The sequence below is a fragment of the Equus quagga genome, chromosome 14 (genome assembly GCF_021613505.1).
Source record: "Equus quagga isolate Etosha38 chromosome 14, UCLA_HA_Equagga_1.0, whole genome shotgun sequence".
NCBI lineage: Eukaryota > Metazoa > Chordata > Mammalia > Perissodactyla > Equidae > Equus > Equus quagga.
This window is the reverse complement of record NC_060280.1, coordinates 29,653,390-29,676,254: the sequence shown is the minus strand read 5'-3', so window position 1 is coordinate 29,676,254 and position 22,865 is coordinate 29,653,390. Positions and strand designations below refer to the sequence as shown.

At 55.2% G+C, this 22,865-nt stretch overlaps 1 protein-coding gene across 1 annotated transcript; it reads right to left on the bottom strand.

Moving 5' to 3' along the window:
• Positions 1 to 1,296: 1,296 nt before the first annotated feature.
• Positions 1,297 to 4,424, bottom strand: TPBGL (trophoblast glycoprotein like). Its single transcript, XM_046685862.1, has one exon. It carries the CDS (start codon positions 4,032 to 4,034, stop codon positions 2,865 to 2,867), a length of 1,170 nt encoding a protein of 389 aa, XP_046541818.1. The 5' UTR covers positions 4,035 to 4,424; the 3' UTR covers positions 1,297 to 2,864.
• Between the last annotated feature and the right edge of the window lie 18,441 nt (positions 4,425 to 22,865).

The following is a 22,865-nucleotide window of genomic DNA, read 5'->3' as shown; positions in this document are numbered from 1 at the left end:
TTGCTGACAATGAACCCACAGCTAATAGCATGTTTTATTTGCCAGGACTTATTGCAGTCTTAGGCAACATTACCAGAGGACATGTCTTTGGAACCCGGGAGGTGACCTGTTAGAGACACAGTGCTCTGTGTTAGAGAGATCATCACTATTCTATCCTGGAGGACTGGCAGAGCACCCTTCAGAGGTCACTGACAGATGGGAATGCTCCAAGAGACTTTAACCCCTTCCCATGAGGAATGGCTAGGAGAAGGGGGAGGGAACTTTCTGGGAGAAGAGAAGGAGACCCATGCGCTGTCTCCAACTCTGTGAAGGGCTGTCCTGGGCTGAGGTGCGCTCCTGGCCCTACGGCAAAGCTGGGACCGTCATCGATTCCCAGGCCGATCCCTCTGGCCCTGAAAGGGATGCTCCCAGGAAGGGAGGGAGGAAGCTGCTCATCGAGGGAGGGTGCTCCTTGTTGGGGCGGCTTAGAGGCTTCCCACATTACCTCTGAGCTGCTTGTCAATATTTAGAAGGCACACATTCCAGTGGCCCAAAAATTCGAAAATGCCAGAATTCTAGACTTCCGCCACATGGTTCCAGGGCTCTGAGACCCTAAATACAAAATAATCCAGCCCGGGGACCTTGAGGCAGGAGATAAGCCTCTTACCCCAGCCCCGCCAGCCCAGAACCCACCTGCCTCCTGCTCCACACATCTCAAGGGGTCATCTACCCCCGCTCTAGGCTGCCTCTCCTCTCAGCCTCCCACATACTCAAGGTGCAGCTCTTACCCCTCTGGCCGGGAGAGCGTGGAGTGACAAGAGACAGGAGGGAGTGTCAGGTAATTCATCACAGGGGATGATGCCAAAGCAGCAAATAATGATCCCTCCTCTGTCCTGTCTGAAAACCGCCTCTGATTCTCTGTAGCTGGATCTCCTCCCTGACGCCAGTGTTGGTCAGTCTAACAACATCTCTCCCACAACCACGCCCACTGCAGTGATGGAGAGTGGAAGGGTAAGAGGACGGCGAGGAAGCAGAGGGTCCCATCCTGGCTGTGGACAACCCCATCACAAAGGATCAAAGGCAGACTGGTTTGGAGAGCAATGCCGTCCCAATGGGAAGTCCCTCCTTGTGTCTAGCCCCAATCCTGCTGCGTGCAGTCAGAGCCCATTTCTTCTCCCATAGTCCAGGGGAAGATACCAAGGGTCACCCCTCACCTCAGGGAGGTCCAAAATGCCCTCCCAAGTGTCCCCTCCCACCCTCCCTTCAATGCCCCAAGGTCAGCAGGAATGACACGGCATCACTTACAAGAGGAGAGTATCCGAGATTATTGCAGACTTTATAGAAAACTGCCCAAGGGAGTTCCAGATTTCTTGGGTAGGTGTGGGAAGGCAGGCCTCAAGCCAGAACGTTGAAGGAGGGTGGCTTCCTGTGTGCAGAGCAGCACAGGCCAGCCTTTCTGCCTGACCTAGGGGGTGGGAGTCAGGGAGAGGCAGCCCCCTCCCCACTCACCAATTGTGCTTTGGGATCATGCAGAAGGCAGGGCTCTGTGGCTCTGACCCTGATCAGGAGGGCTTGTGTCTGAGACAGGAGGCAAGGCCCCCTTCCTCTTCTAGAAGGCATATGGGAAAGGGGGGTGCACAGCAGCAAGGAATCCCCAGGGAGAAGAGTCATGTGGGTGGGAAAGAGCATGTGGGCAGCAGCTCCCAGACCTTCAGAGCTCCTTCCCCGACCCCTCTCTGAGGCCACGATGGACGGATGACCCTGGTTCTGAGGCCCGGCCATCTACTCTGCACCCCTAGGACTCTCTCCTTCCCCATGGGGATCTGCTAGGATGGTTGGGGGTGCACCTGCACCTGTCTTGCAGGGTTGGAGAGCTCATCCTAGGCGGACAGGGGGATGGGCACATCCCAACGATGGAGTCCTCCCTGGTCCCTGACCCAGTGAGTGGCAGGGGACGGTACTGAGAGCAAGTGATGGGTGTTGGGGAACCGAGAGCCTAAGACTCAGGCAGGGGGATGAAACTCAGATCGGGGTGAAGAGCTGAGAGTCTGAGGCTGGGGACAAGCACTGAGTATTGGGGGGGTCAAAGCCTCGATGGGAAAGGCTGAGGATCGGCTCCACACTAAGGCTATCACAGGGTGTGCCGGTCCCTGGGATGGGAGAGACAGATGGGAGCTGAGCCCCAAGCCTGGGCCAAGGAAGGGAGGGGCTGGAGCCGCAGCTGGAGTAGGGGGTGGTATGAGATACATCCTCAGTTTAGGGGTGGGTGCCCAACCCTCAGAGCGGGGGGGATGTGGGGCTCTACCCAGGATGGAGAGCTCAGAGCTTCGGAATGAGAAAAAAGGCTCAAAGGCCACAAAACCCTTCTGGCGGGCGTGCTCTGCTTCTGAGACCAGGATGGGATGTGAGGGCCCCTGATTCCCGGGAAGAGAGCTGAGGGCTCCAAGCGGGAGATGGCGGTCAGCGAAGTCTAGAGCGATGTTTCCCGCTGAGAGGGCTGGGCTCGAAGCACAGGTGGCGGAGGTAGTCTCTGGGCTTTCGGGTTGAAGGGCAGGGTCTCCGGGTGAGTCTTGAAAGGGGGCGTGGGGGCTTTTGATGGTTCAGGAGGGATGTGTCAGAGCCTGGGATCGGCTGCTAGGGTTTCCGGAATCAGAAGGGGGGGTCTCTAGGCCTTTGATGATGAGAGCTCTCAGAGGCTGCGGAGAGCGGGTACAGCTTGGGGCCTCCGGGGAGGGGGGTGCCGTAATCCAAAGGTCTCAGGCCGGTCAGGGGCAGGTCTCAAAGCCCCAAGCTCGCGGGTGTCTCAGACCCACGGCTTCAGGCTAGGAAGCCCTGATAAGGTGATCCGCTGGCAGGGGCAGCTCCCAACCCCGAACAGGCGAAGCTCAGAGGCCCGAGCCCGGGGAGGTGGCGCTGGAGCCGGCGGGGACGGCCGGGGCGGGCGCGCGGCGCGGGTCGGCGTCCTGCTCGTAGCGGTAGTGGTAGCCCTCCATCTGGTCCCGGCAGGCCTCGCGCAAGTTGCGCATCCAGCGCTGGATGCCGCGGCGGTTTAGGTAGAGCACCATTAGGAAGATGAGGCCGATGAGCGCCAGCACGAGCCCGAAGAAGACGTAGGAGGCTTCCAGCTCCGGGCCGGCGACTTCCACTTCTTCCCCGCGACCCTCGGCGTCGCCGTCGGCGCAACGCAGCCGGGCCTCGTCCAGGTCCAGGAGCGGCCGGTCGTGCAGGGCCCGCGGGCCGGCGCAGCGCAGGCGCCGCGCGTCGGGCACGCGCTCCGTGGCGTTGCGCAGCCAGGCCAGCAGGGGGCGCGCGGCGCAGCCGCAGCGCAGGGGGTTGTCGGCGAGCAGCAGGCGCGGCGCGGGGAGGCCGCCATCGCGCTCGAGCGCGCGCAGCTCGTCGGGGCCCAGGCCGGCCAGCGCGTTGAGGCGCGCGTCCAGCTGCTCGAGGCGCGGCCTGCGCAGCGCAGCGGGCGGCAGGCGGCTCAGCGCGTTGCCCGCCAGGCCCAGGAAGCGCAGCTCGTCCAGCGGGGCGAGCGCGGCGTCCAGCGCGGCCAGCAGCGCGGGGCCGCCCCGCGCCAGCGCGTGGTTGAGCTGCAGCGAGCGCAGCGCGGGCAGCCCGCGGAAGGCGCCGCCGCCCAGGGCGCGCAGCGGGTTGTGGCTCAGGTCGAGCGCCGCCAGGCTGGGCAGCCCGTCGAAGGCGCCGTCCTCCACCACCTCGATGTTGTTGTGCGTGAGGCGCAGCGCGCTCAGGAGCGGCAGGCGTACGCCGCCCGCCGCCGCCTCCTCCCCGTCCGCGTCCCCGCCGGCGAAGGCGGCCGCGCGCAGCACCGTCAGGTTGGCGCCCACGATGGTGAGGTTGCGCGCGTCGGGCGGCACATCCCGCGGCGGCTGCCGGAGCTCGGCGCCCGACGCGCAGCGCAACAGCAGCTTGGGGCCGCCGAAGCAGTAGCACTGGAAGGGACAGGGCGCGGCGGGCCGGCTCAGCGCCGCCGCCACGAGCAGCAGCGCCGGCAGCAGCGGCCCCCTCTGCTCCGGCCGTCCCGCGCGCGGGGCCATCGCGGCTGCCCCCGCATCCAGCGCCCGGGCCGCCGCGCTCACCAGTGAGTTCGGAGCGCCTTGGGGGCGGGGAGGGGGCGGGTGGGGCGAGTCCTTGGCTCGGAGCGGCTGGCAGTCGCTGTCGGCGCGTCCGCTGGCTCTGAAGTCCGAGGAGCCTTCACTTTGCTGGCTGGGGCGAGAGGGGTCAGGCGGGGAGCTGAGCCCCCCGCCCCCGGTGCCCTCCTCGCCCTGCGCGCCGGCCTCCGACTTCCGCGGCCGTTCCGGGCTCGGAGCCGAGTGGGCAGGGTTTGCCTCCCCCCTCCCCGCCTCCCGGCCTCCTCCTCCGCCCCCAGCGGAGTCTCCGAGCCCTCCTTGCCGAGAGGCGGGGTGGGAGGCTCCCGAGGATCAGGGCTTTCGGCTGCTGCGATTTCTCTTCCTCCCTCTCCGGCTTCGGGGCTGCTGAGAAGTTTGGCTCTCCGAGGTTCTGACTCGCTTCCCCCTCATCTCCCCCCATCCCCCACGTTTAAGCTGCTTCCTGCCTCCTCCCTCTCTGGCACGTGTGGGGCGGGGCCGGGCCGGGAGAGCAGGCAGGTGGGTCAGCACCACGGAGCGAGAATTTGGGGAGAGGACTTGAGAGTTCCCCCTGCAAGCGTGGACAGGGGTGAGAGGTGGGCTGAGAAAGTTACTTCTTTTTCAAGCTCTTCTAATCTCTGTGATCAAGGAGAGACTGGAAAATCCCCAGCCTCGGCCCCCTCCTCTGCGATCCCAAGTTAGTTAGGCCTGGCTGGGTCACCACCCCTGCAAGTCCTGTGGGATCAGCGTTTTCGCGACCCCATCCCAATCCCCCCATCCCCGGGGAAGTCAACGACACCCCCTCCTCCTTTCCCAACGCTCCTCCCTCTCCTCCCCCCAACTCAAGGCAGAGGAGTTCCTCCATCTGGTTTCTTCTGCCACGCTAGACTCCTCCCCCAACCACCCTCCCAGGCCCTGGGACCCGGTGGGTGTGGTGATTCAGCTCTTTGCTGTCTTCCTGCCCCAGCCCCTGGGCACCCCACTGGACTGTTCTGCTGGGTCTCAGGACCCTGGGGTTGATGGACACCATCAACTGCCCCTCTTGCCCTCCAGGGTTCCCCACCTGTGAATGGTGAAGGGAGGGCTTTGGGTTCTAGAAGTTGGGAGAACAGGAGCAGATTTTGTAGTATGGAGTTGGGGGGCGTCTCAGAGGGGGCCAGGGCTGAGCTGCGTATAGGTTTGTTTTGTTCTGGATGTTTTTTTTTTTGCAGAACTGGGAAGCTTCAGACCTGATTTAAAGAGACAGGCTCCTGAGAAGGGAGCACTCCTGGCCTTGGCATGAATTATTCAGGCTGGAGATGCTGACACTTGATCTGCAGGCCATTCTGGTATCAGCAGAGCTGGTTGGGATAGAGGCCCCCCCCCCACCACCCCCAAGAATCAGTTAGCCTCTTTCTCCTGAATTAGGGACAGTTGTGGGGTTGACTCCTTCCCTGAGGTTATATTTAACAGATCGACCAACAGATCAATATCACTTAAGGAGGAGAGGCAGACCCTGCAGTGGCCTGGGTCTCGGGCAAGGACCAATGTTAAAAACCGGGGTGGTTGATGCTGAGGGAGCACTGGCCCTCCCCTCCTGCTTCCCCCTCTCCCCTGTCCCCATCCTCACTCCCAGGTATTGGCAGATGAGAACAGTAACTTGCACATGCAGGATTGGGCGTGTCTGGACAGATGTGCATGCACTTGTACATGCAGAGTCAAGCTTGACACAGATAGACCTAGGTGTGTCCACTTGTGAGCACAAACAGACTCATGCTCACTTGGGTGTGCATATACACACAGGGGGAAGCTTGCAGAAGCTTGTGCACAGTTCCAGGCAGGCTTGGGTGCACACCGTGCGTGTATACGCAGGCTCGTTCATACATGCGCACATGTGAACATAGATTTGAGTCCATCCTCAGTATGCGTCCGTAGATTCACAAGCACATACATACGTGAACATTCATGCTCTGGGCCCATGCAGGTTCCTGGGTGCGTTCTCAGATGGGCGGGCTTACAGACCTGTGCGTGCAAGCATGTGCGTCCAGGATTGGCCGCCACACTGAACACCCCCGTCCTCCACCATGCCGGTGGTCTGTGGAGGTAACCGGCTGTGGTGTCTTTTCTTGTATGGGCACAAGTACTCAAACAGATGCCACGGGGGCTGGGCCCTCGGCTATGGCGCTCGCCCTAGCCCTGGGCCACGTCAGTGCCAGGCCCCACGTCTGACGTCTCCCCCAGTGGAGGCGCTGGCTCTTCCCTGTGTTTCCAGTACACAGACTAGCACAAGAGTGTGTGCAGTACATGTTTGTGGGTGAATGAACGAGTGGCAAGTTCTCTAATTCCAGAGTAACTCCAGCCTCTGAGGATCCAGAGCCCCCTCCCCAGGCTCCCATGGTGGCTGGTTCCTGGTTGGCTGATGGCCCCCTTCAGAAAGGGCTGCAGGGCAGTAGGCAGCCTAGATTGGGGGGTGCTAGACACCTCAATTGGGGAAAGGAGGCCCTGAGAGAGCCTAGAACTGTCAGGTACCAGAGAATAATGCAATGGCCATGTTTTTAAAAATGGGCAAACTGAGGCAGAGGGCCGGGGACTTGCCCCCAAGACAGTGGTTGTCGGGACTTTGGAAACCTGGCCCCAGGGCCCTTGCTCAGGGCTTTGTCCAAGGTATGGCTGCGGCTGACAGAGCCCAGGCCAAGGGCAATCTCATCCTGACCCCAGGAGGCTGAGGCCAGGAACAGACGCTGGCAAGGGTCTGGTGTGACCCTGGACCTCTTTCCCCTCTGGGCTGTCAGCTTCTACTTCTGGAAAGTAGGTGGGCTTCTGAATTGCTCTCCTTCCTAGTCCTCTCAGAGCTGTTGTGATAAAGGGAGTGGCAAGTGCTTCGAAACAAGAAAAGCCCTGTCACCCAGGGGCCGGGGGCCTGGCCCGCATCTGCTGCACGTTCGCCCTGTGACTCTGGAAGAGGCATTGCCGTTTCCTGGGACTAATTAGCTCCCATGTCATTTCTCTCTGTTCCGTCTTCCTCTCTACCCTGACAGCAAATTCCGGGTTGGTAGTGAAAGGAGTGAGTCCACTTGCTGTCCCTGTGTCTGCCCCGCCCAGCCGCCTCCCGCCGTCCCTCTCTGTGCTGGTGTTCCCCTTCTTTGTCCAAGTTTCCCTGGAACCAAGTCTGCAAGCCTTTGGGGTCTCTGTTCTCTGGAGAAAACCCTCTCCATCTTGGGGTTGTCGGTGTTCGGCATGCAGTAGATGTTCAATAAATGTACGTCTGATTGCATCTGAGGCCGTGTGTTTATTCCCTGATATATCTGGTGGAAGTATCTTTGCTCAGACTGTTTGCCCTGCCTGGGGTGCTCTCTCCCCTCGACTCTGTCTCTCCAGGCCAGCCCACTGTCCCTCAGGGCTCAGCCTGAGTTCTGCCCCCTCCAGGAAGTCTTCCTGGCTTCCTTCTCTCTCCTTTGAACTTCACTTAGGGATCAGAGGGCTAAAGCTACCCTGAGCCCCGTGATGGTCAGTAGCTGGAGTTCAGGACTGCACTGATTTCCTGTGTGGTCAGCACACAGCTCAGAGCTCAGCAGGGAGAAGGCACTGGGGTACATTTATTAAATGAAATAATGATTTAAAAATCTCTGGCTCCATCCTTCTATCCCTGTGAGGCAGGCGAGGTGAGAATCCTCCATCTACACTTTACACCAGGAGACAGCCACCCAAAAAGGTTAAGTGCTTTCCCCAAGGTTGCACAGCTGCCTGGGACGGAGTCTGACAGGAGCTCAGGTTTCCTGCTCATCTCCTTTGCCGCAGCCCTCCCCGTCCTAGGCTCGTTCTCTGGGGAGTATGACTGGGTCAGATCCCAGGGGAGCCTGTGGGCAGAGAGCTCCAGCCCTCAGGATTTCCTTAGGACTCGGCAAGTGAGTCACCCCAGCCCCACCCAAGCAGAGTGACCGCCTGCCCTGTGCTGGGTTGAGAATGCCCCATGTCAGGCACACTGGGCCCCAGTTCTCGAATTTATTGCCCCACTAGGCCCCAGAGCCCCTCTCTGAGTCTTCCAAGGCACTGTCCCCTCCCTGAAACTCCAGCTCCTTCGCTGGGCTCCTTTGCTCTCCCAGAGGCCCTGCCCTCTGTAAGCTCCACTGAGCCTTGGTGGGGAGGCTGGAGATGTTTGGCGACTTCCCTGAGGTCACCCAGCAGGTGGCCCCTTCCCTGTCACCTCCAGCTCCAAAATTTGTCCATCAGAGGTGTCTCCGTGTTGCTGAAGTCGTTGGGCAAGTCTCCCTTTCCAGATCTCAGTTTCCCTGTCTGCAAAGGTGTGTGTGCAGATGGGTGATCTTGGGGGCTTTTGCGTCCTGTGCCCTTGGCCTTTTAGGGCTGGGGGTCTTGGGGGGAAGGTAATACTGTGATTTTCACAAGTTGGTGCCCCCACCTTCTCAATGTGTGACCTTGAACTTGACCCCCCCCAACTTTCACGTGGCCGTAGGATGGTCTGCAGGGTTGTCCTAAGTCGGGTCTGTGGCGGCCTGCCATCCAGAGTCCCTTTATCCTGGCGTCCTCCCTTTCCCTCTGCTCCCCCTTCCTCTGATGCAAGTGGGAGAGCAGCGGGCCACGGCTGACAGGGAGGCTCAATCATTAGGTGGTGGCGGAGGCCCTGGGTTCCCTCTTCTGTGTGGCTTCTGCACCAGCGGGCGGGGAGGGGAAAATGCCACTGCAGGCCTTGCCTCTCCCATTTCTCACTCTCTCCTTCCCCCATCGCCATGAACCACAGGAGAATCCATAGGCCCAGACTCATTTTCTCCATTGAGTCAGCAGAGGCCATGCTCTGCTTCTGAGGGGCGGGTGAGTGGCTTTTAAATAACTCTCCGATATTTAATACCCTCCTCTTCCACTCTGTGGCCTGGGCCTCTGGGGAAAGGCTAAAATAAATGAGCTGGATGAGTCCTCTGAAAGTGTAAGTGCTTCCTCAATGCATCCTCCCCCACCCAGACTCCAAGGCCCTCAGGAAAACCCTGATTCCTTCTTTACTGCCTTTGCACCACACTTGACAGTTTCTAAGTGGTGCCCCAGGCTGGGTTTGTTATCCCCAGTTTAGAATTTGAAACTGAAGTTTGGAAAAAGAGAATGACCCCATCTGGCTTTTGGTCTTGGTCTACTGCTGGCTGGCTGTGTGACTGTGAGTGGATCCCTGTCTCTCTCTGGGCTTCTAGTTGCTCACTTTTGCTACACGGTGGTTCAGCCAGTGGGTTGTCTTTGGTCCCCCTAGCTGCCTTGGTCTAGGTCCCCTCTCATGGGGTTCTTTTTGCCTCCACACTCCTCCTCCAGGAGAAGCAACACGGCACAGCAGACTGAGGCTCAAAGCCGGGAAGGGTCTCGCCCAGGATTCCAGTGTTAACTCAATGGAGTCAGAGGCAAGAGTGGGTGCAGGAGAGGGGAAGGAGCAGAGTTGGACTCCTTCCCTCTCCTCCCCTCCCCTCCTTCCTTTCTTTTGCTGGTAGAGGTCAGCACAGACCAAGGGTAATAACCGATTTTAAACCTTGGTTTCCTTAAAACTCAGGGTCTCAGCAGCTGTAGATGCAGTTTGAGGAGGTGGGAGCAAAACCCTCTTCCTCAGCTGCGCCAGGGTCAGGCATCTGATAAGGGAGGTCAGTGGGCCCAATTCTCCTGGCTTCACCACTGTTCTGCGTCATTTGGAAGATGAGGATTGCCATTTTAGTCCGTTGTATGAGAACACTGGGAGGTTAAGAGCTGTTCTCGGGGTCACCCAGATTAATGATGGAACAGGGCCTAGAATCTAGGTTTTCTGATCCCGACTTGGTGCTCATGCCACTGTCCTGCTCCAGACAGAAAGTTGGGGGCAGAGGGATGGGAACAGGAGAGGCAGGTGGGTTCCTGCTTAGATCGAGGAATGACCTTAGTTTGCTTGACTTCCTTAGCATCCTCTTGGGTCCTCATGATCCTGCTCAGCTGTACCAAGCCTTCTACTTCTAGAATTATAGGATCTTAGAGTCAAAACATTGAATCCTAAGAACGGCAGACTCAGAGAACCGTAGAACCATGGTATGTATGAATCAGAACGTAAAACTCTTATGGTGTTGGTGGTGTGAATGGTGATGACTGAAACACTTAGAGCCTGCAGTGGGTTGTTGTATTAATGTTCTTCAATGACTCCTGCCCATCTGTATCCAAGCTTTTATGCTGTCCCTTCCCATGCTGACTTTGGTTTGGCCATGTAAATTCCCTTTGCTATTGAGACATCTGCAAATGTGATGCAAGCAGAGGATTACAAAGTGCTTGTGCATTGGGGCTCCCCTCTTCTTGCCCCACTGAGATCTCCATGTGTAGCAACCTAAGCAAGCCTCTTAGTAGAAGAGACCAGAAATGAGCCATCCCAGCTGAAGCCCTCTGGATCAAGCAGCTCCCAGATGATCTTCCGGCTGGCTCCCTCTGCCTGAGTGACCCCACAGAAGCCCAGGAGAACTACCCAGCTGACCCAAGCCCAAATTGCTGACTCACAGAATTGTGAACAAGTAAAATGGTTGCTGTCTTAAACCATTAAGTTGGGGGAGGGGTTTGTTACACAACAGTAGATAACTGATTCAGAGCTTTAGAATTAGAATTGGAGAATCTTAGTCATAGATTCCACATGCCCCGACAATCACAGTATCATAGATTCCTGGGACCAGAAACTGGAATCTTTGATGTAGAATCTGAGGGACAGAAGAGTCCTTAGAACTCACTTCTTTAACTCCCACCCAGTGCTAGACTCTCCTTTAATTCACAGACTGATTGACCCTGTCACCCTTTTCCAACGTGAGCCCTCCCGCCACCCACAGGGTCCCTTATTCTTCGGCATTCTGTCACACAGTCCTCATTTGACCCCTCAGTGGCTTTTCAAGCCTTCCTTCTGCTTTAGGCATCCTTCCCGTGTCGGTCAGCTTGCTCTGATCTGGGGAGTTGAGGGTCGACTTGGTGGAAATTTGTGATGGTATTTATCCCTGCTACTGGCACAGTGTGTGGCACAGAGTAGGGGTTAGTGAACGTATCTTGAAGAAAACCGCTACCGCCGCCACCACCACCACCACCAGCACCGCCATCGCTGAACTCTTCCCCTTTTCCTGCACGGCGCCTCGCTGCGCCGTCCTTTGATCTGTCCATGGTGCTGAACGTCCTAATCTTCCTTGCCTCTGTCTGCCTCAGAATGGCTACTTCCCAAGGGTAGGAATCATTCCCATGTCCTGGAATTCAATCCCTCAATCAACCTCTCTCTTCCCTCCCCCATCCCATCCCCCCTAAATCTCTCATATACGGATCCTTGGCCTGGATTTTTTAATGCAAACTAATATGTGGTGATGTATACTAATTAGCATTAGGTGCAGCTGTACGCATTAGAGTGCCCAGACAACAATCTCTTAAATGATCTAGAAATAGGAGTTCATTTTTTTCTCTCATAAATAAAAGAAAGTCCGTATGTAGCAGTCCAGAGCCTGAGTGCTTTCTCCACAGTCATGAGAAACCAACACTCCTTCCAGACTCACACTCTGCCTTCCCTAGGGTGTAGTCCTTATTCTTCTGCTATAAAATGGCTGCTAGAGCACCAGCCATCAGATCAAGCATCAGATGAAGGCAAAGAATAAATAAGGGTGCCCCTTCTCTTTACGGGCGCTTCCCATAATTTCACTCAACACTTTTACTTGCATGGCTTCATCTAACTAGCTTCAAAGGGCCTGAGAAATATAGTCTTTTAACTGGGAAGCAATGTGCCCAGCAAAGGTCCTTATTATTGAGGAAGAAGGAGAAAAAGCTATTGAAAAGTAACTAGAAATCTCTGACATTAGTAATGAAATAGTGGTGTTGATGGTGACAGTGACTATGGTATACTGGTTGTGGTCTTGATGGTGAAATCAATAGTAATGGTGATGGTGTTGATGTTGGTAGAGGGGGTGATAATGATAGTAGCGGTGATGATAGTAGTGATGGTGATGAAGGAGGAGGTAATGGTGAGGATGGTGATGATAAAGCTCTTGTTCAGGAGCACAGACGCACTCAAGAATCAGCCTGGACCAGGAGATGAACCCAGTGACTAAAAGGTGTCTGGCACCCGGGGCCTGCTCTAAGCCGCAGGGGAGTGATTTCTGGCACCCCTGCTACTCTGCAGTTCATCAGCCATGTACTTCCCACTTTCTGGAGTTCAAGTCACACCCAGCAAAGCATGAATCAGACTCCCCCCATTTAGGCTGGAAATAACTCTGGAATGAAAACTTCAGGCCTTAGGGAGGTGAAGCAGGAAGGGCGATATTGGACTTCCATTTATTAGACAATAAACACTGATGGCATTTGTTGTTACAGTCAAGGAAAGCTTTGCTGTGAAATACACAGAGATACACATGACACATAGTCTCAGAAATAGAGACAAATGGTTACAAAGACAGCCTTTCAGAGAAAGTTACAGATATGCAGAAAGAAACAGACCTATAGTCAAGGAGACCCACAGGCACAGACACACTTTCATAAGGAGGAACCGGGCCACCCCCTCTCCCCAAAGAGATGCAGGCCATCCGGCCATCTTATTCTATAGGGTAATTTCCATGCTACCCCTGGGTCCCACACACTGAAGATTCCAAGGAGCCAGAAATGACACTGATGAGGGGGCTCAGAGCTCAGTTGCCAATCAAAGATGGAGGCAGTCTAAGCTTTAATACCCCTCCCACCTGGGGTGACATTGCACCAGTGCACCGTGGCCTGCCCTAGGCCAGCCTCTCTTCTGCAGTTCTGTGGCTGAAGGTGACCAGAGGGGTGGGACTCGGGTAGGAGGGGGGCTGTCCTCCAGCATGTCTCCCCCCAGGGACCCAAGGACACACCTGGAAGCCATTAGCAGAGGAGCCATCAGGCATCAGGCTCTGGCTCCAGGTGAGAAGGCGTGATGAGAACATGTGGCAGCCTCCCACCCGCTGGAGCTGGAGCCTGGAGGACACCTTGGCCTGAGTGGTTCCAACCTCGCTCCCCTAGCACCCACCTGGAACGCAAGGTAGCCACAGCACAGGCCCTGGCGCTCAAGATGGTTGGTGAGCCCACCTCCAGTTCACCTCCCAAAACTTTGACACCAGATTTCCTGATCTTCGTAGTGATACTCCTCTTCCAGGAGGCCTTCCTGATGACTCCTCTGCTCCTCCCTCCCCGACCCTTAGTCTCTTTCTTTCTCTATTTCTGCTCAGAGCTCCTATATGACATGACCCTGACTGCCTACCCTTTTCATTGATCTGTGCCTCTTTGTAAGTGGCAGCCTTGCCTGGCTTCAGCTGCCGTGGCCCTCCTCCTCTCTGTTGGGCTGGAGCAGCTCTATTGCACTGTGGTTTCAGTCCTTTCTTAGTGATTGAAGATGTTTGGGTCCCAGCTTGGGTCTCAGCATTGACCCTGGGACTCATGACTGACTCATTTCCCACCCCCGGAGTGCTGGATCTCCCAGCTCATGAAGGAGCCCCCAGAGAGCCCTGCTCTTTGCCGACAGAATATCTGCTACCAGGAGCATAGACCTCAAGAACTGGAGGTCCCCTGCCACCCCAGAGTCTCTTCTCCCTTCCCAGCCTCATGTTAGCCATTTATTATTTACGCTGATTTCCCCTAGTGGGTCTGGTTCTGGGTCCCTGGATTTCCCTAACTGTGTCTCAAGATGGTAGAGAAAGCGTTCAGCCTCAGGTGAGGTTGGGGGAGCTTCCCTCCACACCAATAAGGGCATGATATCCCTGGGGGTCTCTATGAGCTTGTCACTCTCATCATTCATCACTGGAAGGCTGTGGGTGGGCAGGAAGACCTTGAAGGCTGACCAGAACATGGATTATTGGCTGCCCCACGTATTCCTGGACTTAGGACAGAAGCCTCAGGACAGATGGGTGGACAGCAGCCTTTGCAGTCAGGAAGCAGTTCGCTGTTGGGGCAACCCCAAACTCTGTGCGTCAGCAGCCCCCATGGCACACCCAGGATAAACAGCTCTCACCCGCTCTCTAGTGCAGGGCCTGGCTGTTGCTGGTGCTTTAGCTTGGCCCTGCCAGTGTGTCCCCAGCCCTGCTCTGGGAAAGGAAAAAAGAAGCTAGTTGGAAGTTCAGAAAAGGAAAGGCTAAAAAGAAGCCCTCAATTGGCCCTAATTAGCCACTGGGAGGGAGAAAAGGAGGTCAGAGGACTGAGTCTACTTCTGAATGAAAGCACCTGGCAAGCAGAGCCATGGCTGGTCCATGCCCCACACCGCCCAGCAGGGGTTTGGCGCCACACAGGCCCATCTGACTGTGTCTCTTAGGCCCCCCAGCTGGGGGAGGGCTCTACCATCTGCCCACAGGCCCTGTCATGGCCCTCCCCTCTGGAAGAGGCAGCTGCCTATAGAGCAGGGCGGAAGGAGGGAAGGAGGGAGGCAGGAGGGAGGGAAGGCAGGCCGACTTGACTGAGGATCCCCAGTATGAAGTGTGCTAAGTTGAGAGCTTTACATACATAATTGTATTTGATTCTCACAGTGGCCCTGAAACAGAGGTACTTTGGCCCCACTTTTTAAATAAAGAAGTAGACACTTTAGGTTAAGTAGTTGACCCAAGATCACACAGCTTAAAAGGGGCCGAGTGGAGGGTCCAGCTCAGGCAGTGTGCTCTGCAGCTTGTGCTCTTGGTGCAATAAAATCAGGGCTAGGAGGGCAGAGCCCCTTCCTGCGTCATCTCTGTGCCCCAGTGCTCAGCCCAGGGAGGGGCAGGTGCATGGCGAGTGCTGGGAAGAGCTGTGAACACAACAGGCAGGATAGGCTGAACCAGAGAAGGCCATCGCAGGAGGGGGACAGATGGAGGGATGGTGGAGGTGCCACAGAGACAGAGGCAGATCACTCCCATGCGCTGTGACACGATGCGGGGGACCTCTGGGGGGAGCTCTCCTGGGGCTGAGGACAATGCTGGACCGCACCCAGCTTGTGCCAGCCCTGGGGGAGGCAGGGGAGGAAGAAGCGCGGGAGCAGTGCATTTCTCTCCCCTCCTTGCCGATCCTCCTACTCCCCCACCCCCTGCCCCAGATGGTTAAGCTGAAGCAGAAAACAAAATGAAGAACCTTTAGCTCTTGCTGGAGCCAAGCCACCACTGCTTAGCCTGGGCAGATCACCAGCAGGCCAGCTGGGCCAGGGCCAGAACGTGGTCCAGAGTAGGGTGGGAGCATCGGAAAGGACATACTAGGCCTCAGGGCAGGGCCACTGTGGGCAGGGGGCCCCTCCACACAGGGTGGGTCTTCTGGCAGGGGCAGAAGGATGGGGAGGGGGACGGGGACCCTCGTTTGGTCCTGCCTGCGAGCACCCCAGCAGGAGAGAAGGAGAGACACATTTTGGGTCAGGCAGACATCACAGAGCAGCTGAGTTAGTCTTCACAACCACTACCCTGAAAGGGAGTGATTCTCAGTCCTGATTTTAAAGATGAGGAAACTGAGGCACAGAGAGGGTAAGTAACTTGCCTGAGGTCACAGAGTGGCTAGGATGAGGGCAGGGATTCCGCCCCTGGCCCTTGGCTCCAGGCCTGCTCTTCATCATCATGATCTCCTGAGAGGAGCAGCAAGAAGCTTGCCTGTCTGCACCCGCCAGCAATTAGGGGCCCCTTGGTATTGTGAAAAATGCCGATGGAGTGTGTCTGATTAGGCTCATCAGTGCCCAGCATGGGACACATGTGTTGTTAAGATGGATCACCATTATCTTTGGCTGAAGAATTGCATGGGGTTTTCTAATTACAAATTATTCCTGCTGGATTTCATTATGCTCCCTCTTGTACTGGATTTTTGTGTTCTCAATCTTATAAAACTTTGAAAATCATTGCCGGCCAAGCTTGTTTTCTAGGTCTTAAAATATACAGCTAAGCTTTTATTAAGACACAGTGTTGTTATATTTTTAACAAGTGAATGTTTGACTCAATATTCCAAGAAGACAGCAGTTATTTGAATTTCACGATTCCACATTTATAATGAGTCAGAAGAGCAGGACGGAAGTTTACCTTCCTATCGAAAACCTTCATTCATTCAGAAAGCACATTTCCTGTGGCAGAGGGAGGTTCTCATTTAAGTGTTTTGATTTGTTTTCAGCCAACAGCCAACCAACTATTGTAGGCAAGTAGTCTGTTAATTTGATCATTTCTAAGCGAGACTTTTCACTGAGGACTGAAAATTCTTCAGATTTAACAGCCCTAACAAAGACAGCAGAAAAAGAATGATTTATATCAGCAAAAAAATCAAGAGGAGGACAATGTAGTGGTCGCCATGACCCAGCATAGCTTTACTTAAAGGCAGTCAGGCTAATCTCCCATCTCTGCTCCTTTGGGAGAACCTGGGAAACAGATCAGGGCTCTGTGGGAGTCCTGAGAATCTTGGTTTCCAAAAGGCGTTTGGAGCATCTCCCAAGGTATCTTTATGGCAAGATGAGGGGCGGATCGAGTAGTGATGCTCCAGGGGAATCCCTAGCTGCCCGGACAGCTGGCGGCGGAGAATTGATTAGCGGATCAATGGCCACCTGGAGGGCAGACGAGAGCCCTGCCCAGGGCTCCGTCCTCCTGCTGATTTGCTCTGTCTGGTGTATTTTTGAAGGACTTGGACGAGGCCAAATGAAACGTGTATCAAATCTGAGAGCAGGAGGGCCTCTGTATCAGACGGCTGCACTGGGTTTCAAAATGATCTGGATTGACTTGACCTATAGGTGACCAACTAGGTTCAAGTTCATGGAGGTACATGCCAAGTCCCTGTCAGGACTCAGATGTTGGGGTTGGGGAGAGGGAAAGGAGTTACTGAGCACATGCTGTATGGCATACCCTTTGCATGAGATAGCTCACATAATTATGAAAATCCTCGGAGGAGGATGTTGTTCTCATTTTATAGGAGAAGAAACTGAGGTTCTGAGAAGCTAAGAATTTGCTCTAGGTCGCTGCCAGTAGGAGTGGAGCTGAGATCAAAACTGAGGCTGGTCAGACTCATAGGACCGCATTCTCACAGAAGGTTCTGGACAGAGGAGACAGAGCTTAATATCAGTTTATGTGAAAAGAAAACAAAAACACCCACTTATGTGAGGTTAGTCCCAGATTCTAATGCCAAGCCTTTTCTGAGCCTCTCTTTTGGGACCACCCTTGAGCCAGGCTCAGGGTGCAGAGACAAAAATGCACAGACCCTGAGCAAGCTGACCTCCTGGTCTGGGGAGAGAAACCGACGTGACAACAGGTGAATGGACAGTGCCGGGCGCACTGAATGCTCTGGGAGCCCAGGGAAAACCAGGGCCTCCTGCTTCGGGGAGTCCTGGCCAGCTGCACAGAGGAGGCAGTGCCTGGCGTGAGGCCTGGGCATGGCTGGCTTGTCTGGAGCCCAGGGAGCCGTGGGGTGTGGGCCCAGGGCGAGTGCACCATCCTGGGCACTTCTTTCTGCCCCTCAGCTCTGGGTTCCACTATAAAGCTCAGGAAGGGTCTGGGCCCAGGGGATGGGCAGGTTTGCTAATCTGCTCTCCCAGCCCCCAGCCCAGAAATAGAAGTGTGCACGGGGGGAGTGGGAGTTCTGGAAGGCATCTGGGAGCTGGAGCCAGGGATGTGCCTCTGGGAACCCTGGGAGGTTCTGGGGCTTTGGGCTCCGAGCATGCGGGTGATTTTGTAACCACTGGCTGTGTCCCACAGCTGTCCCCTGGAGTGAGGAGGCCCAGAGACTGGTCTTCAGGGGCAGTGAATGTGCGAAGAACAGATGTCCTGGGAGTCATTTGGAAGAGGAAAGGGGGGCAGCCCCAGTCTTTGTCCCCATGGGGGAGACAGTGCCGATAACATGTACAAAGGTCTCTGAGGTGGGGGGACAGGGGAGGTGGGCCAAGAGATGGAGGAGGGGATTGCTGAGATACGGTTGGTGAGGTCTGCAAAGGCCAGGTCATGCTGGGCCCTGCAGGCCTTGTTTGAGATTTTAACCTTTATCTCAAAGACAAGGAGAAGCCACTGAAGGCTTTTAAGCAGAGAGGTGACAATTTTATTTGCTTTTTGTAAAGACCACTGTCACTGCATGATTAAAGGGGCCGAGTGCGAGAGACAAACTAGGAGAGGCCTGGAGGAGTACAGGTGGCAGATGGCAGCTCTTGGGCTGGGTGGTGGTGTGCAGGTGGGGAGGAGCAGTGAGTTTGTCACTCGGGACCTGGTGACGGACTGTATATACTGGGGTGAGGGGAAGGGATGGATCCGGGGTGTCTGGCTTGTGAAGGATGGAACTGGCTGCTGAGAGAGGGAAAACCAGGTGCGGGGTGCATGGAGATGGTGAACTCGGCCTTGGTCCTGATGAGTGAGAGATCCTGAGACATCCAAGTGGAGATGTTGAGTGGGCAGTTGTACATTTAAGTCTGAAGTTCAGGAGCCGTGTCAGGGCTGGAGGGGCAAAGCGGGGAGTTGCCAGGTTTGGGTGGTAATTGGAGCTGCCCACTTATTCAGGGCTCCCCTGGGTCTGTGGCCTGCTCTGGGAAGCAGGTCCTGACCCTCAGCCTTCTGCAGTGCTGGCTCAGGGCCACCTCTTCGCTCCCCAAGCTTCCCCATCGCAGTGTGTGGCCAGTGTCTGCCTCCCCCCTTAGATGGCGAGCTCCTTGAGGGCGGGAACCACATTCATCTCTGCAGCCCCAGAGCCCAGAACGGGTCTTGGCACAGAGGAGACATGGGTGGCAGTTTGATAATTGACGCATGAATCAACTCCCAGTGAAGTGGGCTCCATAGAAGGGAATGAGCTTCCTGTCCCAAAAGGCATGTAACCAGGGCCTCTGCAGCCCATGGGAGAGTAGAGGAGGTGCCTATACCCAGTAGGCGACCCTGTCAGCCCTGGATTCTAGCTTTTCAGGACCTGAGTCACCTCCCCTAGGGAGGAGGAAGTGTCATTTCCTGTTATCCCCGAGTCCAGGGCTTGGGCTGGGACTCTCTGTGGCCTCTTCCTCCTGTGGAGAGGTTTCTGGAGTCTGTGCTGACCTCAGCAGGTGCCCTCCTCCCCCACAAGCCTCTCAGCCCTGGAGCTGCCACCTGAGCCTAGATGCCTTGCTAGAGTTTAGCAGAAGCTGCTGAGGCAGCTTTGGCCTGGGCTGTTCTGGCTGGCTGGCTGCCCTGCCCAGCCTCCTCGATCTCCGCCTTGGCCTCCACCCCACTGCATCCCTTACTGCAGCAGCTGGGCCGCTGCGGGAGCCAATGTGGGCCTTGGCCTGGAGATTCTGGGGGCTTGGCAGAAAGGGGGTATACCTGGAAGGAGGAGGAGAGGGAGCAGATGGGTGAAGAAGCTGGGAAGGGAGAGGGAAGGGGAGGGGCCTGGAAAGGGGCTAAGGAAACGCAGACTGTCCCTGCTGGGTTGGAGGACCTTCAAGATTATCCAGTTCCCTGGCTTTGCCCAGGGAGAAATTGAAGAGCGGAGGGGGGGTGGGGCGCTGACTTGCCAGAGGATGCACAGGGCACAAGAAACCTTCCTGTGCTTGAGGAGGTTGGGGATGGGAGGGAGTAGAGGGCCCTGGAGGCCACGACAGTGACTGTCCCACTTAAAGGAGGGTGTGGGGTGCTGTGGGGCTCCTGGGGCAGAAGGTTCAGGAGTCGAGGTTGGCTGAAACTGATTTCTTCCTGTACGAATCAGCCCCCACTCTCTCCTGTCTTGTCTTCCCATCACTCTGGGGGCTTCTGGAAAGTAGGGACTGCTTTTTCCATCTGATTGGGACCTTCCTCACGCAGGGAATAGTCTGAGGTTGGAAGACTGGTTCCCCCGGCGGACTGGGACCGGGATAGGAGCGCAGGTCCATCCGCTGTCCATCCACGGCACTGGGCATTGGGGCAGCGCAGGGAGGAGAGGGGGCTGGGGGCTTGCAACTCAGACAAGGGGATGCAGATGAGGCCTCAGAGAGGCCTAACTGTCACATCACTGGGCCTTGCCCCATTCATGGAGGAGAAGGTGAACCTCGGAGCCTGGGAAATGAGAGATAAAACCAGCAGAGAGGAGGATTCCAGCCTCCGGAGCTGCCTCCTTACAGTGTAGCAGGCCTGATAACACACACGTTGTTACAAGAGGTGGGAACACGGGGTTATTCCCACCCTGGCTCAGAGTGTTCGGCCTGAGATAATTGGTCACTGTAATTCACACCAGCTGTGCCAGCTCTGGCAGCAAACTCTGCAGGGGACTGCCAGGCTGTCCCAGAAAACCCAGAATTACCTTGGCTTCCAAACCTCTACAGGACCTACTATAGGAACTTAAGAACACCAAGACACGGCAGTACCGTCTCTTTGTTAATACCACTTTTACGCTTGGTTTTAAAATAAACTTATTTTACTCTTTTTTTTAAAGTGTGCTCACTAGAGAAAATTTGAAAACTAGAAGGTGAAAGAAAAATAGACACACCCATAATCCCATTATCCAGAGACTTCCGGTCTTTTTTCTACGCATATCTCCTCCGTAATTGTGTTACCACAGCTATAACCTTTAAAACTGTTTTACTTTGTTTTTTCTGATGATTAGTAAGATAAAGAGTGCTCTTTGTTTAAAAAAAAAGTACAGAAAAACATAAAAAAAGCAGGAAAAAATTACTCATAATCGCATCATCCCATCAATCGTTACATGAAGACGTTGGAATATTTTTTAGTCATTTTTTTGTTCCCTGCAGTTTTTTTTTTTTAACATATTAGGAACCATAAGTACAGCACTCTGTGTTTACATTTTGGGAGACAGCATAATGTATTTATAATAACAAAATACCGCCCACCTGTATTTGAATCCTCACTGACTAGCTGAGTGACTTTGGGAAAGTTACCTTGCTTCTAAAACGTTGATTTCCTCAGCTATAAATGGAATCAACCATTACCCAGTTAGAGAGTTGCTTGGCAGATTTGTGTATATAAAACTGCTGGCAATGCATCCAGCACTTAGGGAGTCCTCAATAAAGGTGTAGTGGACATTTGTCACTTTTTTTGCTGCCTAAGACTAACCCATTGCTTTATATTTTGAGTGACTATCCCACTAGGTCTGTCCTTATGGAAACTAGGACCCCACCTTCCACTTCAAAGCCAAAGGGGGCTGGATATTCTCCCACTGCCAGCCCCTGGCACTTTGGCCAGCTGTACCTGGCTCAGGACTTTGATGTGACAATTAGTGAGGCTGAAAGGAAGATTAGTTAGAATTCATTTGTGCTTGTGTCATGTAGCAGTGCCACGTCAGGGTGTGCGAAGTCTGGGTGGCGATGTTCCAGGGGGACATCGGGACCAGCTGTTCCTATGGTGTGACCTTGGCTGCGATCCAGCTGCCCTCTCATTTGGTTCTCCAGCTTTCTCATCCATTTTGAACTGCCTGGTGGAACTGCCAATAATTTTTTTCTGTTTTGCTTAGTTTGAGTCAGTTTCTGTTGCTTGCAACCACAAAGGTTGGTTCCTAAATCTTTTCAATAGTAGAATAAATCTCAGGCACTAGCTTCAATTCCCAGCCAAAGTTTTAGTGCAGACAAGTCCTGGATGTGCCAGAAGGGTTGTTCTTCATGCTGGCCTTTTGGACAAAGAACAGAGTGAACCTAGATCTGTGCCTCACAGCTCAGCCCAGAGCCTGCCTAAAGAGAGAGGTACTCAAAGCTGCTGGAGGAAAGAACGAAGGAAGGGAGCGGGCAAGGGAGGGAGGGATTTCCATATGCCTGTGGGCAGCTTGTGTGTGGTCCACTTGAATACCTAAGGCTCCTTGGGCCTCTACCTGACGAATCCTGTGACTCGAGCAGCCTGAAACTGTTGCAACTCACCTTCTTCCTCTCCCCACCTTACCTTCTCCTGTGTTTCCCCTTGGATGGCATGACTCAAGATGAGAACCCTGGGTGTCTCCCAAGACCCTCCCAGTCCACCTCCTGAACATTTCTTAATCCACGCCTTGCCTCCATCCCCAGGACACCAGCTCAGCCCATCATTATCTCTCATCTGTCTGAATTTGCTCCTGAGGACCTTGCTCACCATAGGACTGGTCTTCAGGAGCCCAGTTAAGTGGCAGGAGAGGGCTCCCAGAGGCCAGCTCCCTTTTGACTAGCAAGACTGCTTGCCTGGGTTTCTCAGTCCTTAGGCAAGGGGCTGTGGGTGGGCCCAGCCAACTAGCAGAGCTCCAGACACCAGCCATGACTGAATCCCACCTGGAACCAGGCTGGGACTATTCAGCTTGGCAAGGGGAAATATTTACTTCCCCTTCTAGAACTCCTGGAGGGCAGGGCCTGAGTCTGGTTCGTCTCTGTTTCCCCCGCTCCCACCCACCACCGGTTTCAGCACAGGGCCTGGCATGTTCTCAGTGCTCAGGAAGCGTGGACTGATCAGAGACTCTGGGATCATTGCCTCAGTCCTTTCTTAGCATGCCATCAAAAGCAAGACCAGAGCCTGTTCCTTCTCCTGCCTCATCTCCCCCATTCCTACCTCATGCTCTAGGCTCCCTCTACACCAGCTCATTTCCTGAATGTGTGCCAAGCTGTCTCACTGCCACGCCTTTGTACATGCTGTTCCTTCCACCCAAGGCCCTCCCTCAACCAGGTCAGCCCAATGAACTCCCACTAATCCATCCTTCTGTTAAGGCTCAGAGAGTGCAAACACTGCCTCCTCTGGGAAGCCTTCTGGAACTGGCCCCATGAGGCTTCCCTCATTGTGCCCTTTCTGGGCTTTGCCCATGCAGGCCTCTATTATACCACTTGGACAGAGTGTTGCGAGTGTGTGTCCCCTCACTGGGCAACACTTCCAAGGGAGCTGGGTCTGCTTCTTTCTGTACCTCCAGTGCCTAGCCAGGAACCTGGCACAGAGGGAAAACCTGGACGTGTTAGTTTCTTCTCCACCCACCCCCTCC